Raw genomic sequence first — 18,781 nt, 5'->3', positions numbered from 1 at the left:
GTAGTTGTAGAGATACTTTGTTGGGGGCTGGGCAGGGAGATAGGGGGTTGGCGCCAACTTGATATTCTTGTGTTTACATATTATATGATATTTTTTTTTTGTGCTCGTTGATAATTCGCTAACTAATTCGTTTTTATGTAGATGTACGTTATGTTGTGCAATAACTTTTAAAATCAATACATACAATGCAATATGTATAAGCAACAAATGCGATCTCGTCCCGGAAAGACACTTTCTGAATTGACAAATGACCTAAGTGAGTGTCTGATGGAATCACTTAACTGGCTTTGGTTAGATCTATAACAGTTATAAAATCTAATTCATATTACTTCTGTGCATTGAGATTTGTTCGGTGGATGTTATATTTATATATATATTTCATAAATATCTATTATGATATCAGCTATTACTTCAGTAGAAAATAACATTCAATCCGTTTTTAAAGCATTCGTTTTTTTCCATTTTGTCGAAAATTAAATTTTCATTAGAGCGCACACAAAACAATTTTTTTTAATTTTTAATAATTCGATTAAATTTCGATCAACTTTTGGTGAAATTAGTCTAGAGGATACAACACGGAATAAAGCCTTAGAGGCCCTGATCAGAACCCATTCAGTTCATAGCAAAAGCGACATTATCTTCTGACATTCAGAATCGGCAGACCTAGGTTGGTTTTATCTTTTCATAAGTAAGGTTATAAGTAATTTAACTATAAAGGCTACATTTGGGAAACAATTCGATTATAAACAATATGAATTTCTTTCAATTATTTTTGGTACAAATTCTACGCAATAGGAAAAATGCCTAAAGTAATTGCCTTATGTATGCTTAAAATTTACTGTAATGCACCAAGAGATTTCACTTTCAGTTTTATCAGCGCTATAAATATATCAATATCCGTATCAGTATCCAATTACAATCATTCAGATCAACATATGTATATACGCGTACTCGTTTATAATAAGTACATGCAGACACCATATATGAGATACCTAGTCCAACATCTATATTCGAATTATTTGCTATGCACTTTACGAATATCATACTACTTGTAAGTCCTAGAATCCGTCTGTTTAAGTCTGTTGGATTGAGCTCAGAAACGCTGGATCCACTGAGGCCACCTTGGCGGTGAGAAAAGCGTGCATGCAGAAGAGCAGACTCTGAAGGACTTGGCATTCCAGTTCCTAGAAAAGAAACAGAATACTATAAGTAATTATCGTATGAACTTAGAACTAAAACCGTACCTTTGTTTCTATTGCCCGACTGTCGTGATCCTGAAAATGTAACTTCAGCTTCGACTTGCCATCGTCGCTGGATCCTCTTAACTGCGAAAACTTATACTGCCATACCACGGCGGAGTCAGCTCCTTCGGTAAGCGAAAATCCTGCCTGCCAGTCCAGAGTAAGTCCACCACTTTTGCCATGATGCGAGACAGCAAATGTCTTGCGCTAAAATATACAAAAATATATAAAGTATTTTAAATAATTTTTTAATTAAAAAGAACTTACGCCCAACTTAATCACACTTGTGACAATGGCAGCATTCCAACTATTCTCAATCCTCAAAAGCTCTTGTCGGGTTTCCACACTCAAATACCGGGGCTCATGTCCAGAACTTTGCAGTAAAAAACAATGCTGGCGACTATCTACTGTTTCAGATTCCTTTACGATCCGGAACATGGTCTGATATACCTTGTAAACCACCAAAGCTTTACTAATTCCAGCCACATTTAACTAAAAAGTCAAAAGATTTTACAAAAACTTCAAATGATTATAACAGGTTGACAGTCTTACAGGTGGCGTTTCAAAGAGCATCACTTCGGTACCTTTAAGCAATAAAAACCTGGGCTTGTAACTCTGCCAAGATATATTGTTATTGATGACGCCCTCATTAACCCAACCCATGTATTCAATGCGCTCTCCAACAGCGAAATTTCGGTTGTATAACTTCATCTGTTAGTTCCAAAGAAAAAATTAGCATAAATCTTAAAAATATGCATTTGTATTCATTATTATCTCACCTGAAGATGCGTTAGGCCCACAACATTGTCCGTGATCAGTTTAAGCCACTGACTGAGTATAGCCAGCTCATCGCAGTGTATCACACCGGTTGTAACACCATTCAAGCCCCGAACCTCAAAGGCATTTTGACGCAGCTTATCGGTTCCGTAAATATATCTCGTTACATAAGCCATCATTAGGGGCACTAAACGAGGGATTGTCAAATAGGCTGTTATGTAATTAATCAAAAAGGTATAAACAAAAGTATTTATTACCTGCCACCACATCCGTCCAGCGTTTCTCGGGCTCCGAGCATATCGACATGGGGCGACTGCAACTCCGACTAATGGTTCCACTATTGACGGAGGACTTGTAGCCCTCGTCGGCCTTCAGTTCTGCACAGGTGGCATCATTGTCAGAGTCGGGTGTATCTTTGGTTACTGAAATGGATAAAATATTTTATTTACAATAGAACTAAAAAAAATCTTCATAACTTACATTGCTTTTGAAGAAAAGGCGTGGCAGCACGATAGTGTTTCACAGTGAGCACTACAATATCACCGGCATTTCGTAGAATATTCACTGCGTCGTCGTGGGGACATGCCGTGATATACTCCCCGTTCACCTTTATAATGGCATCGCCCACAAACAGCTGACCCGTGATATCCGCCGCCTGATCCTTATAAATTCGCGATATTAAGATGGGCAACTTGTGCTCGGCTCCCCCTTTTATGCTCAGTCCCAGACCGCCTTGCTTTTGGCGCGTTATTTGCACCATGCGCTCCTAAAGTATAATAAATATTAATCCTTTTTCACTTTACTATCCCGAAATCATAACTAACCTTTGATTCCATGGGCGGTCCATTGGGATGACTGGTTGGAGTGACTACTTCCAACTTTTGAAGGGAAAGCAACTCCATGGTCAGATTTAGCCTCAGGGGCTCGGGTCTGCTCTTGCCATCGCTCACATGGACCATGCCAGTTCGCACCTGTTGTATTAATTATTCATTTCAGATTAGCATTAATCAGTTATTTATGTTTTACCTTAAGGTTTTGATCTAGTTTTTCTTCTATTGGCGTAGCCATGGTGTCAGAGACCTTCATAATTCCTAAAATGGTGCAAAGAAATTATTGGGATTATACGAATTTTTCAAGAAAGATTTATGAATTTGCCTGGAAATATGAGAGTTCTATTCTTAGCTATTCCATAAATTCTTTGTATTTTTTAGGCTTAAATCTTAGTTTTCAATTGCACCTTCGTAATCAACCTTGATTTGAGTGACTCCTGCATTAAATAACTCACTATAAATACTGAAATGTTCCATGACTTGTGGCAATAAAGAGATGGAAATGAATGTTAGCCGATACGGCGGCCGCCAATCAAGTTGCCCCAGAAAGCAGGCGAGTTCTGGGAACTTTTTGCCTTCATTGTTAACATTATTGTGGCCATGGCAATGGACAGTGGAAACGAGTGCAATCAAAACGGGTAGCCGGGTCTCCGGTTGCCATTATCGATTGCCAATTTATACGAACATCCCGACGTACCGTAGTTGAGTAAACCAACGCAAATGCAATCTTCAGTGAAGAATATTGAATTACGTTTACCCGCGTACTGTGATAGTTCAAGGTGAATCGTGTAATTGCCTTAATTAAATTACACATGCAATTAGAAACAATTAAACGCAATCAGTCAGCGGCCCAATGCAATAGAGATATTCTTTTGGATCGAAATGATCCACGGAATACCTATGACTGGCAGTTCCGTGGAAGAAATGCTCCGACATCCATATGTTTTCCATTAAAGTGGAAAATAAATATGCTACCGGAAAAACCAAATATGAGTGAAAACACATTGAAGTGTGCCCCATCTGCTGGTGTTTTTCTTGCTGTTATTGTTATTGGTGCTGAGTGCTGCTGAATGCTGAAGTGTGGCTGCAACTGGTCCCCCGGAATGGGAGGGCAGAAAAAGTATTTCGGCTAACCACTTGTGCTCCATAAATAGGTGTTGCTTTCGGGGTTGAGTATTTCGAAGGGCGCTCGAAATTTGTGCATCTGGTGCCGGTCGCAATGGGATTTGAGATTGAAAAAAATTGGCATTCGTTGGGGAAAAGATTTGTTGTTATATGTGTGGTTTGTTAAATGGTTATTCCAGGAATGTTTGGAAAAAACGGATATTGTTTTGATGGAAATATATTTTGCAAAGCGAATTGGTACAATTGCAAAAATATTCATTATTAAACAGTTCTAAAACTTTACTTTTTTCAAAGATAAATATTTTTAAACAGAATTATTAAATATTTTTATAGTTTATGCCAACTCTTGATAAAATATATTCCCTAGTCCCAAAAAATAGCTTTATTTTCCAGTGCAGAGTCTCAAATATTGCCAAAATGTCGCGATTTTTCGGCCATTGTCCTAGTGTCATAGCAACGAGCTATTGGTCAGTCAACGGACCTAGGGGAACACGCATACGTAGTGTTGTCCCGGGTTACCTCTGATTATGGCTTTATTTCGTGTGCACGTTGGGCTGCCCTTGCGTGCGTGCTCCAGAACCGTAAAGCCGTAAAAGCGTTAACATGGCCGGGAGTGGGTAGTGGAGTTTCTAGTGGAGTCAGATTTCCACTAGGGGCAGGGTGGGGGCTGCCTGCTTCAAACCAAACAAGCCAACATGTTCGGATCAAGATTGAGGGCTTCGAGAATCAGCTGTGCTTTGGGAAAAGAGCAGCATATTGTAGGCGAAACGTTTCGGGCGGTTTGCCTGAAGTTTCAGCGATTGAACTTTTTTTTTTGCAGCTCTGGCAGTAAGTAAAACAAACACACGCACACTCACACTCCCATACACGCAAAGGAAAACGCACACGCACACACACACTGTTTTTCACATAACCGATACCCACTCGCCTCAGGCCAGAACGTTGATTATTAATTTATGTGTGTTTGCTAAACAACTCCACCGCGCCCACAATCGGTATTGGGATTACCTCCTTTTATTGACAGATGTACTTTAGATATATATATTTATATACAATATATATCTGCGACCCGACTTCGCTGCTGTTGTTGTTGTTGTTTTTCTGGGCTCAGGGCACTGGGCTAAATCGTTTTTCACGTTTTCAATTGGGTCACATTTTCACATTGCGGATCTTTGGGTTCATGGGAGGGCGGCTTTTGAACCCTCGATTTGTTCAAATCACAGCTCACAAAAGTATGCTAACTTTCTGTTTGTCACACTTTTGCCCACTTCAGTATAAATTTATATTTCTATATATGTGTTGGCTGTACTCCTCGGCTCGAAGGCGATTCAGTTCCTTCCAGAGCGGTCCAGAGCACAACGTTCCCAAAGGCGAGCGAATTGAGAACTGAGAGGTCCGCCGTAAATGCGGCGCCTGCCGACCGTATTCTCTCGCCGTTCTCTCTCCCCCGCTTAGCAGCAGCACAGCTTTGTGCAGCCTGCAGGCCATATGTTTGGTTTTCAGTTTGGGGTTAGCCAGCTCCATTCGGCCAACTTCCAAAGCTCTGCCGTACTACTTTAGAACTTTCTCTTTGGTGAAAGTATTCTCTAGAAAGTAGAAATTCCCAGGCGAAAGCTTTTCCCAAGGTTGTCGAAAGTTTCATCAGGTTCTTGTTTAAGATTTTTTGTAGATTGGGGAAAAAATTAAGAGATGTAGAAAGTAAATATAGACATTAGAAAGCGGTTCCCGTTCAAAATTACTAATTTTTCTTAAAATTTTCCTTTCGAAAGAATACGAGGTTGTTTAAGACTTTAGATGGAAATGAATTTTCGTGGTTTGTCAATTGTGTTTTTTTTTATAATTAATTAGTTAATTATATTATATAGTTAATTGTTATTTATGCGTATGCTTATTTTTAATTACAAACTTAGTTACATATATTGCCCTACAGGACCCACAAGCCTTATGAGGTTGGCAGCATATTACCTTTTTTTCAACTCTACAAAAACTTTAATAAAATTAAATAAGAAACCTCTGCAGTAGGTCATAAACTTTTCGATAGAAATCTATAGGTATATCATGAAATAAAATGGCGTAGGGCGACCATATTGAGACTTATTCCAATTGTGAATTCAACGAAATACTCGTTAAATGTTAATTAGAACGCTGAATCAGCCGCGTTGGCTCATTAAAAGTTTTCGCCCCCCCCAATTTTTGTTGTGATTGTTAACCAGAATGAAAATAGGGCCAGGGTAACGTTTGTTTTTGGCCCCGACCCGAATTTCCGACCCGGCTAAGTGATAAGCCGGCAAATAAGGGGCGATCTAACACAATGAATGGAGGGGAAAGTTAATTAATGTATTAGCCAAGGTGAAAGCCTCATGGCTCACACTTTGGCAGGTGAGGAGCGGTTAGTACTTAAATTTCGGCCTTTTCGACTTCCTTGCCCATTAATTTAGATGCCTACTTTGGCCAAAGTTGATAAGAAATCTACATTATAATGGGAAAAATAGATATCTTAGTATTAGGCTTCGGGACCAAAAGTTTAGAGAACAAAACTAGGTTTCAGGCTTGCTAATTTGGTTCAGAGAAGTGCAATATTTAAATGCCATAATAAAAATACATTTTGATTGTCATCCTGAACTTCTGGCCAACTTTAGTGACAGTTGACAGACTGGGATGCTGATTGCCGTAATGGTTTTGCCAGGGCAGGTGGGGGGTGCAGGTGCATTGGATCATTTCGAGATGGCCAGGACGAGGCTTAACAGCCAACAGCCACCTCTTTGATTGTCACTGCCACTCAGCGCAATCAGTTGGGATTTAAGACATTGGTGGTGATGGCAACTACACTAAGAAAAGCGACAACAACACTAGGAAACAAAGGAAGCCACAACAACATCGTCGGCATTATTGACAAAAGTTTTTCGTTTGTTTTCGACGCTTTTGCCTTTAGATTCCCTATCCTTTCCCTTTCCAGCTGGGATTGCCCGCTCTCTTCTGCGGTTGCCGGAGCAGGGCAGCAACACATTTTTGTTAGCTGATTGAAATTAGTTGATGCATAAAAAAGTTTCTTTGCTAACAATTTCGTTCGAAAATATTTCGGTTCTAAAGTAAAATTATGACTGCTTTGCATATTTTTCGGTTGCCAATGTAAAACTTTGGCCCAGGCCCCAACTTATTGGCATTGGCAAATGTTGGGAATTTATGGCCTGAGCAAATGTTGGTCTACCATTCCGAATTTTGGCCAAGAGTTTGCCCTTTTCAACTCCGCATATCCTTTGCCTGGATTCCTGTAATTGCATTAGTCGCTCGCTTGTTGATTTTTGGTCAAAACGATTACAGTCTAAGCCGTACTATGTTATTTCCTACTTATTTCTTTTTTTTTTAAACTCCAGCCAAATCAACGAGCAAAGCAGGAACATCGTGTAATTGAATAATTATGTTATTGTGTGGCTCAATGAACTTGAGCGAGATTTCCGTCTGGCAGCTGCCACGACTGCCGAAGCTTCCTGGTACTATCTTTCAGATACAAGACACAAGATGTTCCAAAATCCTAGACCGCCTCAAGGGTACTCAGCCACACACACGGAGAGACGCACTCAGAGCCATAGCAACAGCAACACAAAAACTTAATTAAGCCTGATTCTGGTCTTAGCACCTCCGGAACATTAGCAAATCAATTGAGTTAGAGCCAAGGCGCCGTCTCGTCATTTCTGCACTGAAGAAAATACATTTTAAATATTTATAATAGTTTACTCAAGGCGGCCAACGAAGCTACAGTCTGTGTCTTGCCATCGTGAAGTTCTATCTGGAATATAAACTAAAAATAATTATTTTTATGATTTCTTCTCGTGTTATTATATGATATATGTATATTCCGGCTGATTGGATGGTTGTCACCTACAGGATAACCAATTTTAATGCAGTTTCACACCCGACCATACGATGAGCTGAGCAAGCAAACAAATCGCCGAGGAAACGGAGGCTGGAGGCAGGATCACATCTGGAGCTCTAGGGGGCTATGGGGGAGGCCTGGCACTCTGGGGATGCAGACCACGCATGCAACACGCCAGCGACAACTTCCGTTCTTTCTACGGTTTCTCCGGTTTCTGCGTATTTTTGCTGTTTTTTTCATTTTTTTCCTGTTTTTTTTCGCTGCTAACCGAGATTCACGGCACGGAAAATGCTTTCAATTTAGCAACGAGCACGATTCGGTCGAATGCATGGCAATCAAAATGCGGTTAGTTGCGTGTGGCAGTGGCAGCGGCAGCAAGGAGTGGCAAGGGATCTGAGTGGGTGGGGTCGGTTTGGTTGTGTGCCACAACAACCGCGGTAACAACGCTGACAACACAATGACAACAACAGCAATGCGAAAAAAATGACAATTGTCAACAATTTTAATTTTCATATGCACGCAAACGCAAACGCAACAACGACAACGACAACATTAACAGCAACAACAGGACCAACAAGGATTAACATACGCGTCCCCAGCGGAAATGCACACCCACTCGCACTCACGAATTGAGTGTGTTTGTGGCTGCATGGTGTGTGCAGTTTGTTTGCATTTGTATTGCTAATAAAGAGTGGACAGCCTATGCCACGCCCACCTACCACTATGGGGAAAAAAACTGGTAAGAAATGCCTGGAATTTATGAACACACAGCGAAATCTAAAATATTGCTCATGGCTGACAAATAATTGTGGCATGTTTTTTAAACTATTTCAGTTGTTGCCTTTAAACAAAATAAAATAATTGAAAAACAAATGAAAAAATCAAACATTTCCTGCCATAGAATGATAGAAAGGTGAAATAGAAATAGAAATAATTAATATCAAACACTAATGAAGAAAGATTTAAATCAATTAACTAATCCATTAGTCCGCACGGATATCTAATTTGCAGCTGGAAGATGCCTCTGCCAGGACAAAAAACTATAATTTAATTACTCACTGCATTCAACTCAGTGGCATTTATCTTGGCGCGTATTAATTAAATATTCCACTTACATAGTCGCTTGATAGTCGACTGATTTACGATCCATAGAAATAGTTGCCATAATAAGCTGTGAAAAAGGTTATTATTGCTACAGGCATCCATCGGCAATTGATTTACGCACTTTGCCATTAAATAGCATTTTGGGCTTCGCACCAGAGCAGTCGAGGGCTGAACAGAGCAGACCAGAGCCCAAGTCCAGAGCAAAGCTTATAAATTAATTAAAAAATCAGTATAAATACATAAATCAATTACCCGCCTCAATGAGACTCGCTGCACTCTTTGGCGCCGGCTATGGTGCTGGGCAATTACTTGGCAGCTGCAATGACAAGGAGGCCTGGGAGAAGGGCTGAGAGTGGCGGAAGGGGATTGCAAGGAATAAGGACGATGAAGGATGAGAAGAAGCAGAACGATAAAAACGGCAACATGGCGTTCAAAGTGCACAAAGGGCGGTAATTCGCGCTTTGTTGCTGTGCGGCCAAAACGCTTCAATAGTTGGGACACAGAAAAAACTAACATATCTTCTGATTATTTATATTTATTCCTTAAATTATAAAATAATATAGTTTAAATAGAATACCTTTAAATTGATTATTAAGCTTGTTTCATATCAAAATATAATTTAATCCATAAAAATCATTTTTATTAGCGGTGTAGTCATCACTCTCCTAGAAAAAGGAAACCACAACACTAGAGCGCGAAAAAGGAGCGGGGCAAAAAAGTATAACACAGAGAAAAGGCAAACAAGGACCCTGCTAATAAGAGCGCGGGAGCTGAAAGGATCAGGGGCATGGGCCAATAGAAGGGCGGGCCTTTGGGGCGGATGCAGGCACTGCACTTTCCGAAGAAAATATATTGTCCAGCTTAAATTTCTCCTTGCCCTTCCACCCGACTAAACTTTGTTCGCTTCTTGCCAGCAAGAAAAGCGTGAATTGTTCATAAAATCTTTCCATCCGCCCAACGACCATCACACCCATTTCACTAACCTTGCTACCCCCTTTTAAGCACCGCAGCGGTATGTCATTAATGATTTCCTTTCATGCGGCCAATGCAATTACATACTTTTTCCCATTCCGACCATCGGTAAATTGATGACCAGAGATGGAGAGTTTGTTAAAGTTAGCATAAAGTTCGCCTTATTGTCCGACATTCCCTCATTATCCAACTTGCGCGTAAGTTTGCCAAAGAATTATGATGCCTCTATCCGGGAGACATATGTATACGTACCATAAGTATCTAAGTATGACAAGCCCGCAAAAAAATTTCATTAAGTATGGCTAATCAAATAATGCAAGCCAAAGAACTGCTACAAGTTGCAAAAAGATGAAAGGATATTCTCATTAGGTGTATTAAAATGTAACAACTTCGCATCTAAAACGTATGAGCGTAGGCATGTATTACTAGATTTCTTTTGAATTTATCTTATTCATATCAACAATTTTTTCTCTGTGTAGCTATACGAGGCTGGGTAGCTGGGTCTAAAAATTCAGACAAATAAAACTTTACCATGACTGCCGTATTTTATAGCTGCGAGTTTTTCAACTGACCAGAGAGTACGTGTGTTTCCTTTTTTTTTGTTTTGTGCAGATGGAAAACAAACTTTTTCGTTAGACCATCAAAATTATGAAGTACCATATGCCTGGAGATGTATGAACATCGCTCAGGGAACTCCCCAGTCGTGTCGAGGGCCTGGACGTGGCTGGCCTTTGAGTGATCATGCTGGCAACCGACCTGCCACATCAACCTGAGTGCCGCAATAACTGAAAGTGCGAAATGTAACAGATACTCGGACGAAAGAGTTTCAAGAGGCGAAAGTGAAAAGTGTTACTATAAACCAGAGCCATTTTTTTTTTTTCGAACTGCCAATAATTTTCCTTAAGTTATTAAACAAGTGAATAAAAGGGATAACATGCCCTTTACCAGAAATAAATTTATTTCTATAAGCTTTTCCAACTATTTCCTTTGGAAATCATGCCTCAAAAGCCAAAATACATAACATGATTTATACTTTACACAAAAATTCAAAGAATGTCCTTATTAGACCAATTTCCAATGATCGGATTTGCCAATATTTTCTGTTTGGGGGACGACTTTTTGGACAAAAGGCTTGCCAAACAGATTTATGAATCCTGGCCAAATGATCCCATTGGAAAACAATAGACTTGGCCTAAAACTCCAACCTGCAAATGCAAACATAGAGATCTCTACCTCCGGCTAGAGAAGAGGAAGGACTCCGGCTCCTACCAAATTTTCAATTACTCCTGCCCGGGCGAAAGTAATGGCCAAAAACTGAAACAGAGGCAAGAGTAACAACAACTGCCAGCTGGCAAATGGCACATTTTGTGCTTAATTTCATTTCCGTTTAGGTGCCGCACCGAATGCCATTCCTTTGCGCTTGGGCGGGATGAGGACGAGGACGAGGACTCGGTGTTGCTAAAGGACCAAAGTCAGAGGGAGATAGACAGTATGGTCCATACTGCGCAACAATGAAGCGCTTGGGTAACGGTAAATTTCATTTTAAAAGCATTTTCATTTACATTTTGTCCATTTGATTTTGCCATTGAAATTTCGAAGCGAAAAACTTTTCCGCCAGCCATTTTATTGTTTCACCATTATTACAGGTAAGTCTTTCGCTGGCTACCAGTCAGTATGTGTGTGTGTGTGTGAGTGTATCTGTGTGAGCCCCAAAACAGTTTTATGACCCCAAAGGTAAGGCACTCCTTGCAGCATCCTCGGCGCTTGATGGGCTTCCTAATCCGTTTGTGCTTTTAGTGGCGGCGAAATTTTAACGACGCATCTTCGGAATTTGTTTAAGAAATCTATAAGGACGCAGCACATTTCGTTATTGCCAAAAAGCTCCCCTTTGTTTTGCCTCCTCTTGCACAGAGAGAAAAGATTTTTAGCAACATTTTAAAATACTATAAACTCAGAACAAAGGAGAAATTAAGGCACTATAGGCACTGAAATAGCTAAATTTGTTGTGTTTATTTTAAGAATTATTATAGAAAATGTATACTATAAATTTCTTTGAGTGTACGTGTGATTTTTCACTTTGTCTGCTCTGGCTGCAGCCATTGTTTGTTTTTCTTTTTTTTTCTGTTTGTTGGTGCTTCTTTTTGGTTTTTATGCGCGACGCTGGTTGAACGCTTCGCTGCTTTGATTTGCCTTGCTTAGCTCTTCTCACTCCTCTGAAAAAGTCCTACACTGCCACCCCAAGTGACCCCTCAAACCCTGGGAACCCCTGACCTTTATCTCGGCCATTGCAGGATACTCCAGCCAAGGTCCTTGGACAGTAAAGGCAACTGAAACAGGAGCCGCACTCGTGCGCACTTCGCGCTACAAAGCAACAAATCGAGTTTGCGAATAAATGAAATTACTTTTCGGTCTAATGACCATCATCTGCTGATTTTATTAGATTTGTTTCCTTTTGCTCTGTGTTTGTTTACTGCTACTCCTGCTGCTGATTTCCCAGCTTTTTCTTCCTGAGTTGCAATATCGAACTCTTAAGCAAACTTTAAATGACTTTTGGGCCCAATCGCTATGAGCTGAAATGTTCGATAAGAGATGTGTTACCTTGTCGAGGGGTTCTAACATACATAACAGTTCTGATTTTTTTAAATATTTACATACTTTATCAAGTACACCAACAGAATATCTAACATCTACCTAATCATCTACATCTAAAGTATAAGCTGGCTTAAAAATAACACAATATTTTTTCCAAGTGCTGTATTTGAATAGAGGACATTTCTGTGGGCTTTTCATTTTCTGGCACCTGTTGTTGTTATTTTTCCATTTTTGTTGCCACTCCTGCTGTGCCCTGAAGTCTTGCTTGTTTTCTTCCTTTTTAGCTCCCCCAAAAACTGACATTTCATTTTTATGAAACATCTTATTTTTCTAATTTGCAACAGCAGGTGTCGCCATTTTCTGCAATTTTGTGTTTATATGAGAAAAGTGCTGCTGCTTTTCCTTTTCCACATTTCCAAGCAACCTCCCTTATGCCCACACCTCCAAATTGTTGTTTTTTTTTTGCCTTCCATGAGCGGGTGTAAATTCAGTTTACTGTAAAATTTAATAGAAAGCGAATTTTTCCCCCAACTGTGTGGCAGCTGTGTGTGTGTGTGTGTGCGTGGGGGCAACAGTGCGTATGTGTGCCTGCAAATTGGGGTCTTTTGTTTATAGTGTTTCACATGTTTGCATATAAAGTGAGAATTCTTGTAAAGCATGCTGTAAAAATACGTTTAATAAGCTACAAGACGGCTTGTGTTATCCGCTCTTCTTATCCCAAACTCGCATTATGCCTGGGATTCGGTGCACAGAAAAAAATAAGGTCAATTGGTCTTCTCTTAGAGGATAAGACTTTAAACTTCACTTAATAAAGCTTCATAATATATGCTTTTAAATATAAAGAAGTCGTTTTCCAAACATTTTCTACTGAATAGCTCTCATAATGTTGACCCCATTGGCTATTTCTAGTCCTAGTTTGAGTGTTAATTAGTATTAATCCATTTTTTCTCTGTGTAAGAAAGTGGATGCCGAGCTTGTGGGACTTCGAACCGACCTGGCTTCTTTATTAATTCATAAAACGTCAAACGCCAGGTGTCGCTGACGATATGTCTGAAGCTCAGTGGCTGAGGTTCAGGCATTTTTATGTTTTTAAAAGTCAAACAACGAAATTTTTTGGAAGTTTTTTCCCAAATTACCAATAAAAACAATGGCAGAACACACACACACACACACACAGACAAACATTGGCAATAATACAGCTACTTGCATATGTATGCAAGGAAGATATTCCCCCAAGATCCCTCTACCACCGACCACCTACCACCTAGGCTAATTCGTTATCTCTGGGGCGTATCAAAATCACGCTTGATTAACTTTTTCGAGCCATTTAACAAATAAGCAATAAAATCCGTGCATTTCCTTAGTCCGTGTCCAAGTCGGGACCTCTACCCGTCTCGACCACCCTCTTAACCCCCAAATGAGCCCCTGCATCTGGTTGGGGCAGCCTTTTCTGTGTTGTCTTGAGCAAATTGCCATTTTGTGTTCAAATGAGACGTTTATGTTTTTTAATTTTTTTCTTGTTCCTGGTAATGGCCAATGTCAATGGGTTCAGAAAAGGGCAATTTGGGGATCAAGCATTTGAGTTGGGACATCTGGGAGTTCTCCGTTTTAATATGGGCAGTTAAAAAAAGGAATGTCCTCTAATAAGTGCTTAAATTTAACTGAAAAGGGCTCATAAAGGGTTATCAGCTAAAAGCAAACGACTAATTTAACAAAATTTGGTAATAGGGCAAATTGATTTTAAAAAAATTTTAAGGTATTTAGGTTAATTTATTATTTATTTGTTTTTTATATTTTAGGTATTCTCTTAAGAATCGGATGAGTATTGGCAAAGATATAACCATTACGTAAGGCCCTATATGAGTTCCAATGCCTTTTTCAGTAATTTTAAAGGGGACCCTCCAGAAAAATTCTATTTTTTTTACAACTCCGGGGTGTTGTTCCCCGTCCGATAGCCATAGCTCCGATAAGGGAATAGGGTACCATTTTGTCTTCAGCGAACTGGGTGGCGCCATCCCTCATTCAAAACAATTCTTCCAATGCAATTATTATAGCGAAGACCTCAGGTTTACGTTAAAGGTATTGTCTTAAAATCGTTTTGAAATTTATCGAAATTTTTCAAAAAGTGAACCATTTTGTTATCAGGGAAGCGAGTACCTAAAGTTAACTTTCAAAATATTGTCTTAAAATCGTTTTGAAATTTGTCCAATTTTTTCAAGGGGCTCCCCTATAAAATGATGAGATTTCCACTCTTTCGGGGCTTGTCCCCTTCCGGTAGCCATATCTCAGCCAATTTACATCCGATCAAGGAAAAGTGAACCATTTTGTTATCAAGAAAGCGAGTACCTCCGGTTTACATCTAAAGTATTGTCTTAAAATCGTTTTGAAATTTTTCCAATTTTTGTAAGGGGCTCCCCTATAAAATGAGATTTCCATGGTTTCCGGGTTTGTCCCCTTCCGGTAGCCATATCTCAGCCAATTTACATCCGATCAAGGAAAAGTAAACCATTTTGTTATCAAGGAAGCGAATACCTCCAGTTTACATTTAAAGTATTGTCTTAAAATCGTTTTGAAATTTTTCCAATTTTTTTAAGGGGCTCCCCTATAAAATGGTGAGATTTGAGATGTGAGCCATATCTTAGCCAATTTTCATCCTATCAAGAAAAGGTGAACAATTTTGTTATTAGGGAAGCGAGTACCTCCATTTTTCATTTGAAGTTTTCTTTATTCTCTATGCATTTAAGGTAATTCGCTTCAAAATCGAATAGATATTGGGAAAGATTTTTAATGGATGTCCATTGTCTTTATCATTCTCAGGAAAATCGCCTCCTTTCTATAAATTTATAATACAAGGGTCCTTATAATTTCTCTGAAGGGAAAACTCAATGTAAAATGAATTGGCAATCACTTCTCACAAAAATATATAAATGGGCTATGAATTTTGATTCGTTCTTCGGGTCGAACAGTTCAGTTTACAATCAGCACTTCAAATGGAAACCGAAGCATAAATAAACAAGCAGAGGAAATTGCAAATCCCCAAATTAGCATTAGCTAATCAAGGTAACAAATGGCTGCAGGAGGCCATTGAGGGGCAAGTAGGTGGAAAATCTTTAAGCAAATAGCAGAGTATTGTGCCCAGCTAGTCGGATGCGAGTGTGTGCGTTAAGTGCAGTGTAAAGGGTCCGGACCCGAGGCATCCGGAGGCTGTTTGTATAATATATAATCGAGAAGTATGCCATTTGGCATTCGAAGGCAAAATTAAATTTGACTGGCCAAACACCCGCAAACAAACCAAAACCCGAAGCACACAGGCAACGTTTACCAACATTTGCCAACTGCAGTTACATGGCTTGCAGTCAAATGCTGCTCATATTCCACCTGGCTTAAACCCGAGGTGGTCCCAGTCAGTTGCACTCGAAAGTACCAGGTGCAAAGTAAATATTTTTCTTTGAATTAAATATTAGAAACTATAAACTTGCAGAATAATTTATACTTTTACCATTACAGCTCTGAAGATACAAAGTTTTACAATTTCTTTTCAAATATTAATATTTTGGGTATAATTTTTTCCGAGTGCCTTAGTAGCAGCTGAACCTCTGAGCCTGGCAGGGACCAATTAAATATTGAGAGAGACATTTGCCATTTCGTGCTCCGTTTGTAATTAGCCGTAACGTTCTGGCGTATAAATGCTTGCAAGGATTGCCAAGAGAACTTCGAAGCCAGGTATACTACATATATGTTATGGAGGGACAATCAAGTCGGCCTCATAATGCCATTTGCCAAATTCCATTGATTGGCACCCGACCTCTGACTTCAAAGCAATTTCTCCCGTCACTCTAGCCAAAAGGTAAATATTTTATAGTCAACATAATCACATCGCACATCAAAGACCCAAAATCCGCACCGCCACTGCCAACTCAATCGAGCTGGTAAATCAGGACTTATTTATACGAGGGCTGCATTCGATTGGAAATCAAATTCCGATTTGCCAGGTGAGTTGCCACTTGGTGTAGGATTACTCAGTCTCAGGCCGATGTATTTATTGGCCAAAGTATGCCTGATTGAGCGAGTTTCCCCCAAAAGTATTAATATATTTGGTATCGAAATTACAAATTTATTTACTCATTTTTCCAAATAACAATTATTAATAGTTAAAATTATTACTGCGTGTGCACATCAACTAAACCTTCTATTAGAGCCTCACACTGCCATTAAACAGTTTAAACATCGTACCGAAAAAAAAATACCTAAATTCTGGAATACATGGGATCCAAACCGGAAAACCCTGATCTTACACTACTTCTGGTTACTGGGTGCAAGCCATCTGGTACATGAATTGAATGACTGTACGTGTTGGCCGGCCGGTCATCGAGTCCTTCAGTAGGTAGGGTCGAGTATTAACCTTGGTGGTCAATCCGGTGCCGCGAATATCCAAATGAGCCCAGTCCACGCAGGGCACCAGAGAGTGCAGGATAGCAGCAGCTAGGCAGGAACTAGCACGACCTCTTCCGGTATTGCAGAGGTCATAGGTGATATTGTTGTTCACGATCTGCTTGTAGTACTTGAACAGCGGGAAGCGCCAGATGCGGTCGCCAGTCAGGCCGCCTGCCTTGCGGAAGTTCTGCCAAACGGACTTCGAGGTAGTCCACAGACCGCTGGCTCCACCGCCCACGGCGTAGTTCACGCCCATGGCCACGGTGCCGATGTCGACGACGAGACGTGGCTTGAATGTGGCCTGGGCATACAGGAGAGGATCGGCCAGCTGGACGACCGGAGCGTTGCCCACGTTCTTGATGCCCATAGTGGTACCATTCAGAAGGGTCACCACATCGCCGCACTTGACGGCCATGCCGGAGGGCATGTGTTCGCATAGCGGCATTACGGCCGTGATGTTCAAAGGCAAGGACAGGGCGGCAGCTGCGCGGAGCACTCCCACGCAGACAGCGGCTCCGGCCATGGCACCACGGTACTTATCCATACCCTTCTTTGGCTTCAGGCACAGACCGCCGCTGTGGAAGGTCAGGCCCTGGCCCAGCATGAGTATGGGGCGATCCTCGGGCGCGGTACCGCAGTAGCTGCACTCCAGCAGCAGGGGCGGCTCGCAGGATCCCTTGGCAATCATCAGGAAGGAGTTTAGGTTCATGTCCTCGATCCAGTCCATAGACCGGACCTCTACGGTGACACCGCAAGGGCAGAGGGCGTCAACGGCGGCCTGGGCGAAGATGGAGGGGGTCATCATGTTGGCCGGAGTGTCGGACAGACGGCGCGCCAGATTCTGGGACTCTGCCTTGAACAGACCCCGCACCCAGGCGTCGCGATCGCCCTTGCCGTACATGTCCAGCTTGGGGGTGTGGGTGCGGTTCTTCTTGCGCTTATTGGCGTTGTAGCGCCACACGGCCAGGGCAGCGCCCTCGGCCGCCTGCTCCGGGTAGTCCATGGCGTCGACGTGCACTTCGTACATGCCCTGGAGCTGGAGGGCACGTGCGCCGGTTCCAGCAGCAATGCGCACATTCTCCATGCCCTCGTCCAGCTCTTCGTTCTCGTTGTAGGAAGCTCCCTGTGGTCCAACACCAACAACGGCTACGGTGCTGTACTCGCCCTCGAATCCGCTGAACAGCAGCCCCTTTCCGGCCTTGCCGTTCATGCCACGCTCCCGGATCAGGGTCATCAGCTTGCCGCCCAGCTCGTCGTCCAACTGAACTGCACCGCTAGTAGTCTTGAGAGATTTGTCTCCTTCCTTGGCATAGATTCCAACGACCACGCCCTTGGGGTTCTTGCATTTGGTGGCATAGCCACGCAGCGTTGGGGAGGCTACGGCGCGGTAGCTTCCATTCTTGGCCGCCAGCCGGAAACCGGCACGCATCAAGTGAATATCCTTGTAGGACGGCATTCCCGATTTCGCGCGTCACAAAAAAAAACGATGTCGCAATGAAATAATTACTCGGTTGACACTTAACACCGGTAACACAGCAAATTTGGTTTTTAACGCGTGTTGCTTTTGAAAAGGAATAACTTTTAATAAATACTTAAAATTTTGTTTTGTATTTCTATTGCCAGCTCATCTGTGGCTTGTGCGACATTCTACAGTAAAATGAACTAAGCTCGGGCTGGGCCTAGGGGCATGGTTCTGACAGCTCCAAAAATGGGTTTCATGGATTGCTTGATTGGGATATTTGGATTTTATGTTTCAAACTATATTTTTTTGTAACCTCTAAGTAGGCTGTGGAGTTTTTTAGAAGTCAAGCATTTTATGACATTTACTTAAT

General features: G+C 41.2%; 2 protein-coding genes across 3 annotated transcripts; both read right to left on the bottom strand.

Moving 5' to 3' along the window:
• Nucleotides 1–72: 72 nt before the first annotated feature.
• On the bottom strand, nt 73–5,718 carry LOC6496444 (gamma-1-syntrophin). Of its 2 annotated transcripts, none has more exons than XM_001960886.4 (10): nt 4,982–5,718; nt 3,045–3,109; nt 2,843–2,989; nt 2,499–2,784; nt 2,276–2,440; nt 2,021–2,205; nt 1,794–1,952; nt 1,509–1,733; nt 1,245–1,448; nt 73–1,184 (listed from the first exon to the last, which is right to left on the bottom strand). In XM_001960886.4, the coding sequence occupies exons 2-10, from the start codon at nt 3,102–3,104 to the stop codon at nt 1,074–1,076; spliced, it is 1,542 nt and encodes a 513-aa protein (XP_001960922.1). In that variant the 5' UTR covers nt 3,105–3,109; nt 4,982–5,718; the 3' UTR covers nt 73–1,073. The 2 variants fall into 2 exon arrangements, with proteins under 2 accessions (XP_001960922.1, XP_032306493.1); XM_032450602.2 differs by lacking the exon at nt 4,982–5,718 and adding an exon at nt 3,256–3,786.
• A 10,897-nt stretch (nt 5,719–16,615) lies between these two features.
• Nucleotides 16,616–18,661, bottom strand: LOC6496443 (cytosol aminopeptidase). Its single transcript, XM_001960885.4, has one exon. It carries the CDS (start codon nt 18,403–18,405, stop codon nt 16,822–16,824), a length of 1,584 nt encoding a protein of 527 aa, XP_001960921.1. The 5' UTR covers nt 18,406–18,661; the 3' UTR covers nt 16,616–16,821.
• Nucleotides 18,662–18,781: the final 120 nt, after the last annotated feature.

Source organism: Drosophila ananassae, chromosome 3L (assembly GCF_017639315.1).
Source record: "Drosophila ananassae strain 14024-0371.13 chromosome 3L, ASM1763931v2, whole genome shotgun sequence".
NCBI classification, from domain to species: Eukaryota; Metazoa; Arthropoda; class Insecta; order Diptera; family Drosophilidae; genus Drosophila; species Drosophila ananassae.
Note: the sequence above shows the minus strand (reverse complement) of the source record. Positions and strands in the feature narration are given on the sequence as shown.

Bases quoted from the DNA above. Each gene is read 5' to 3' on its own strand.
- LOC6496444 (XM_032450602.2), bottom strand. From the start codon at position 3,325: ATGGAACATTTCAGTATTTATAGTGAGTTATTTAATGCAGGAGTCACT. The intron at 2,441-2,498 runs GTAAGTTATGAA...TATCCATTTCAG, and splicing joins GCCTTTTCTTCAAAAGCAAT to TAACCAAAGATACACCCGAC. The intron at 1,953-2,020 runs GTGAGATAATAA...TGGAACTAACAG, and splicing joins TGGGCCTAACGCATCTTCAG to ATGAAGTTATACAACCGAAA.
- LOC6496443 (XM_001960885.4), bottom strand. From the start codon at position 18,405: ATGCCGTCCTACAAGGATATTCACTTGATGCGTGCCGGTTTCCGGCTG.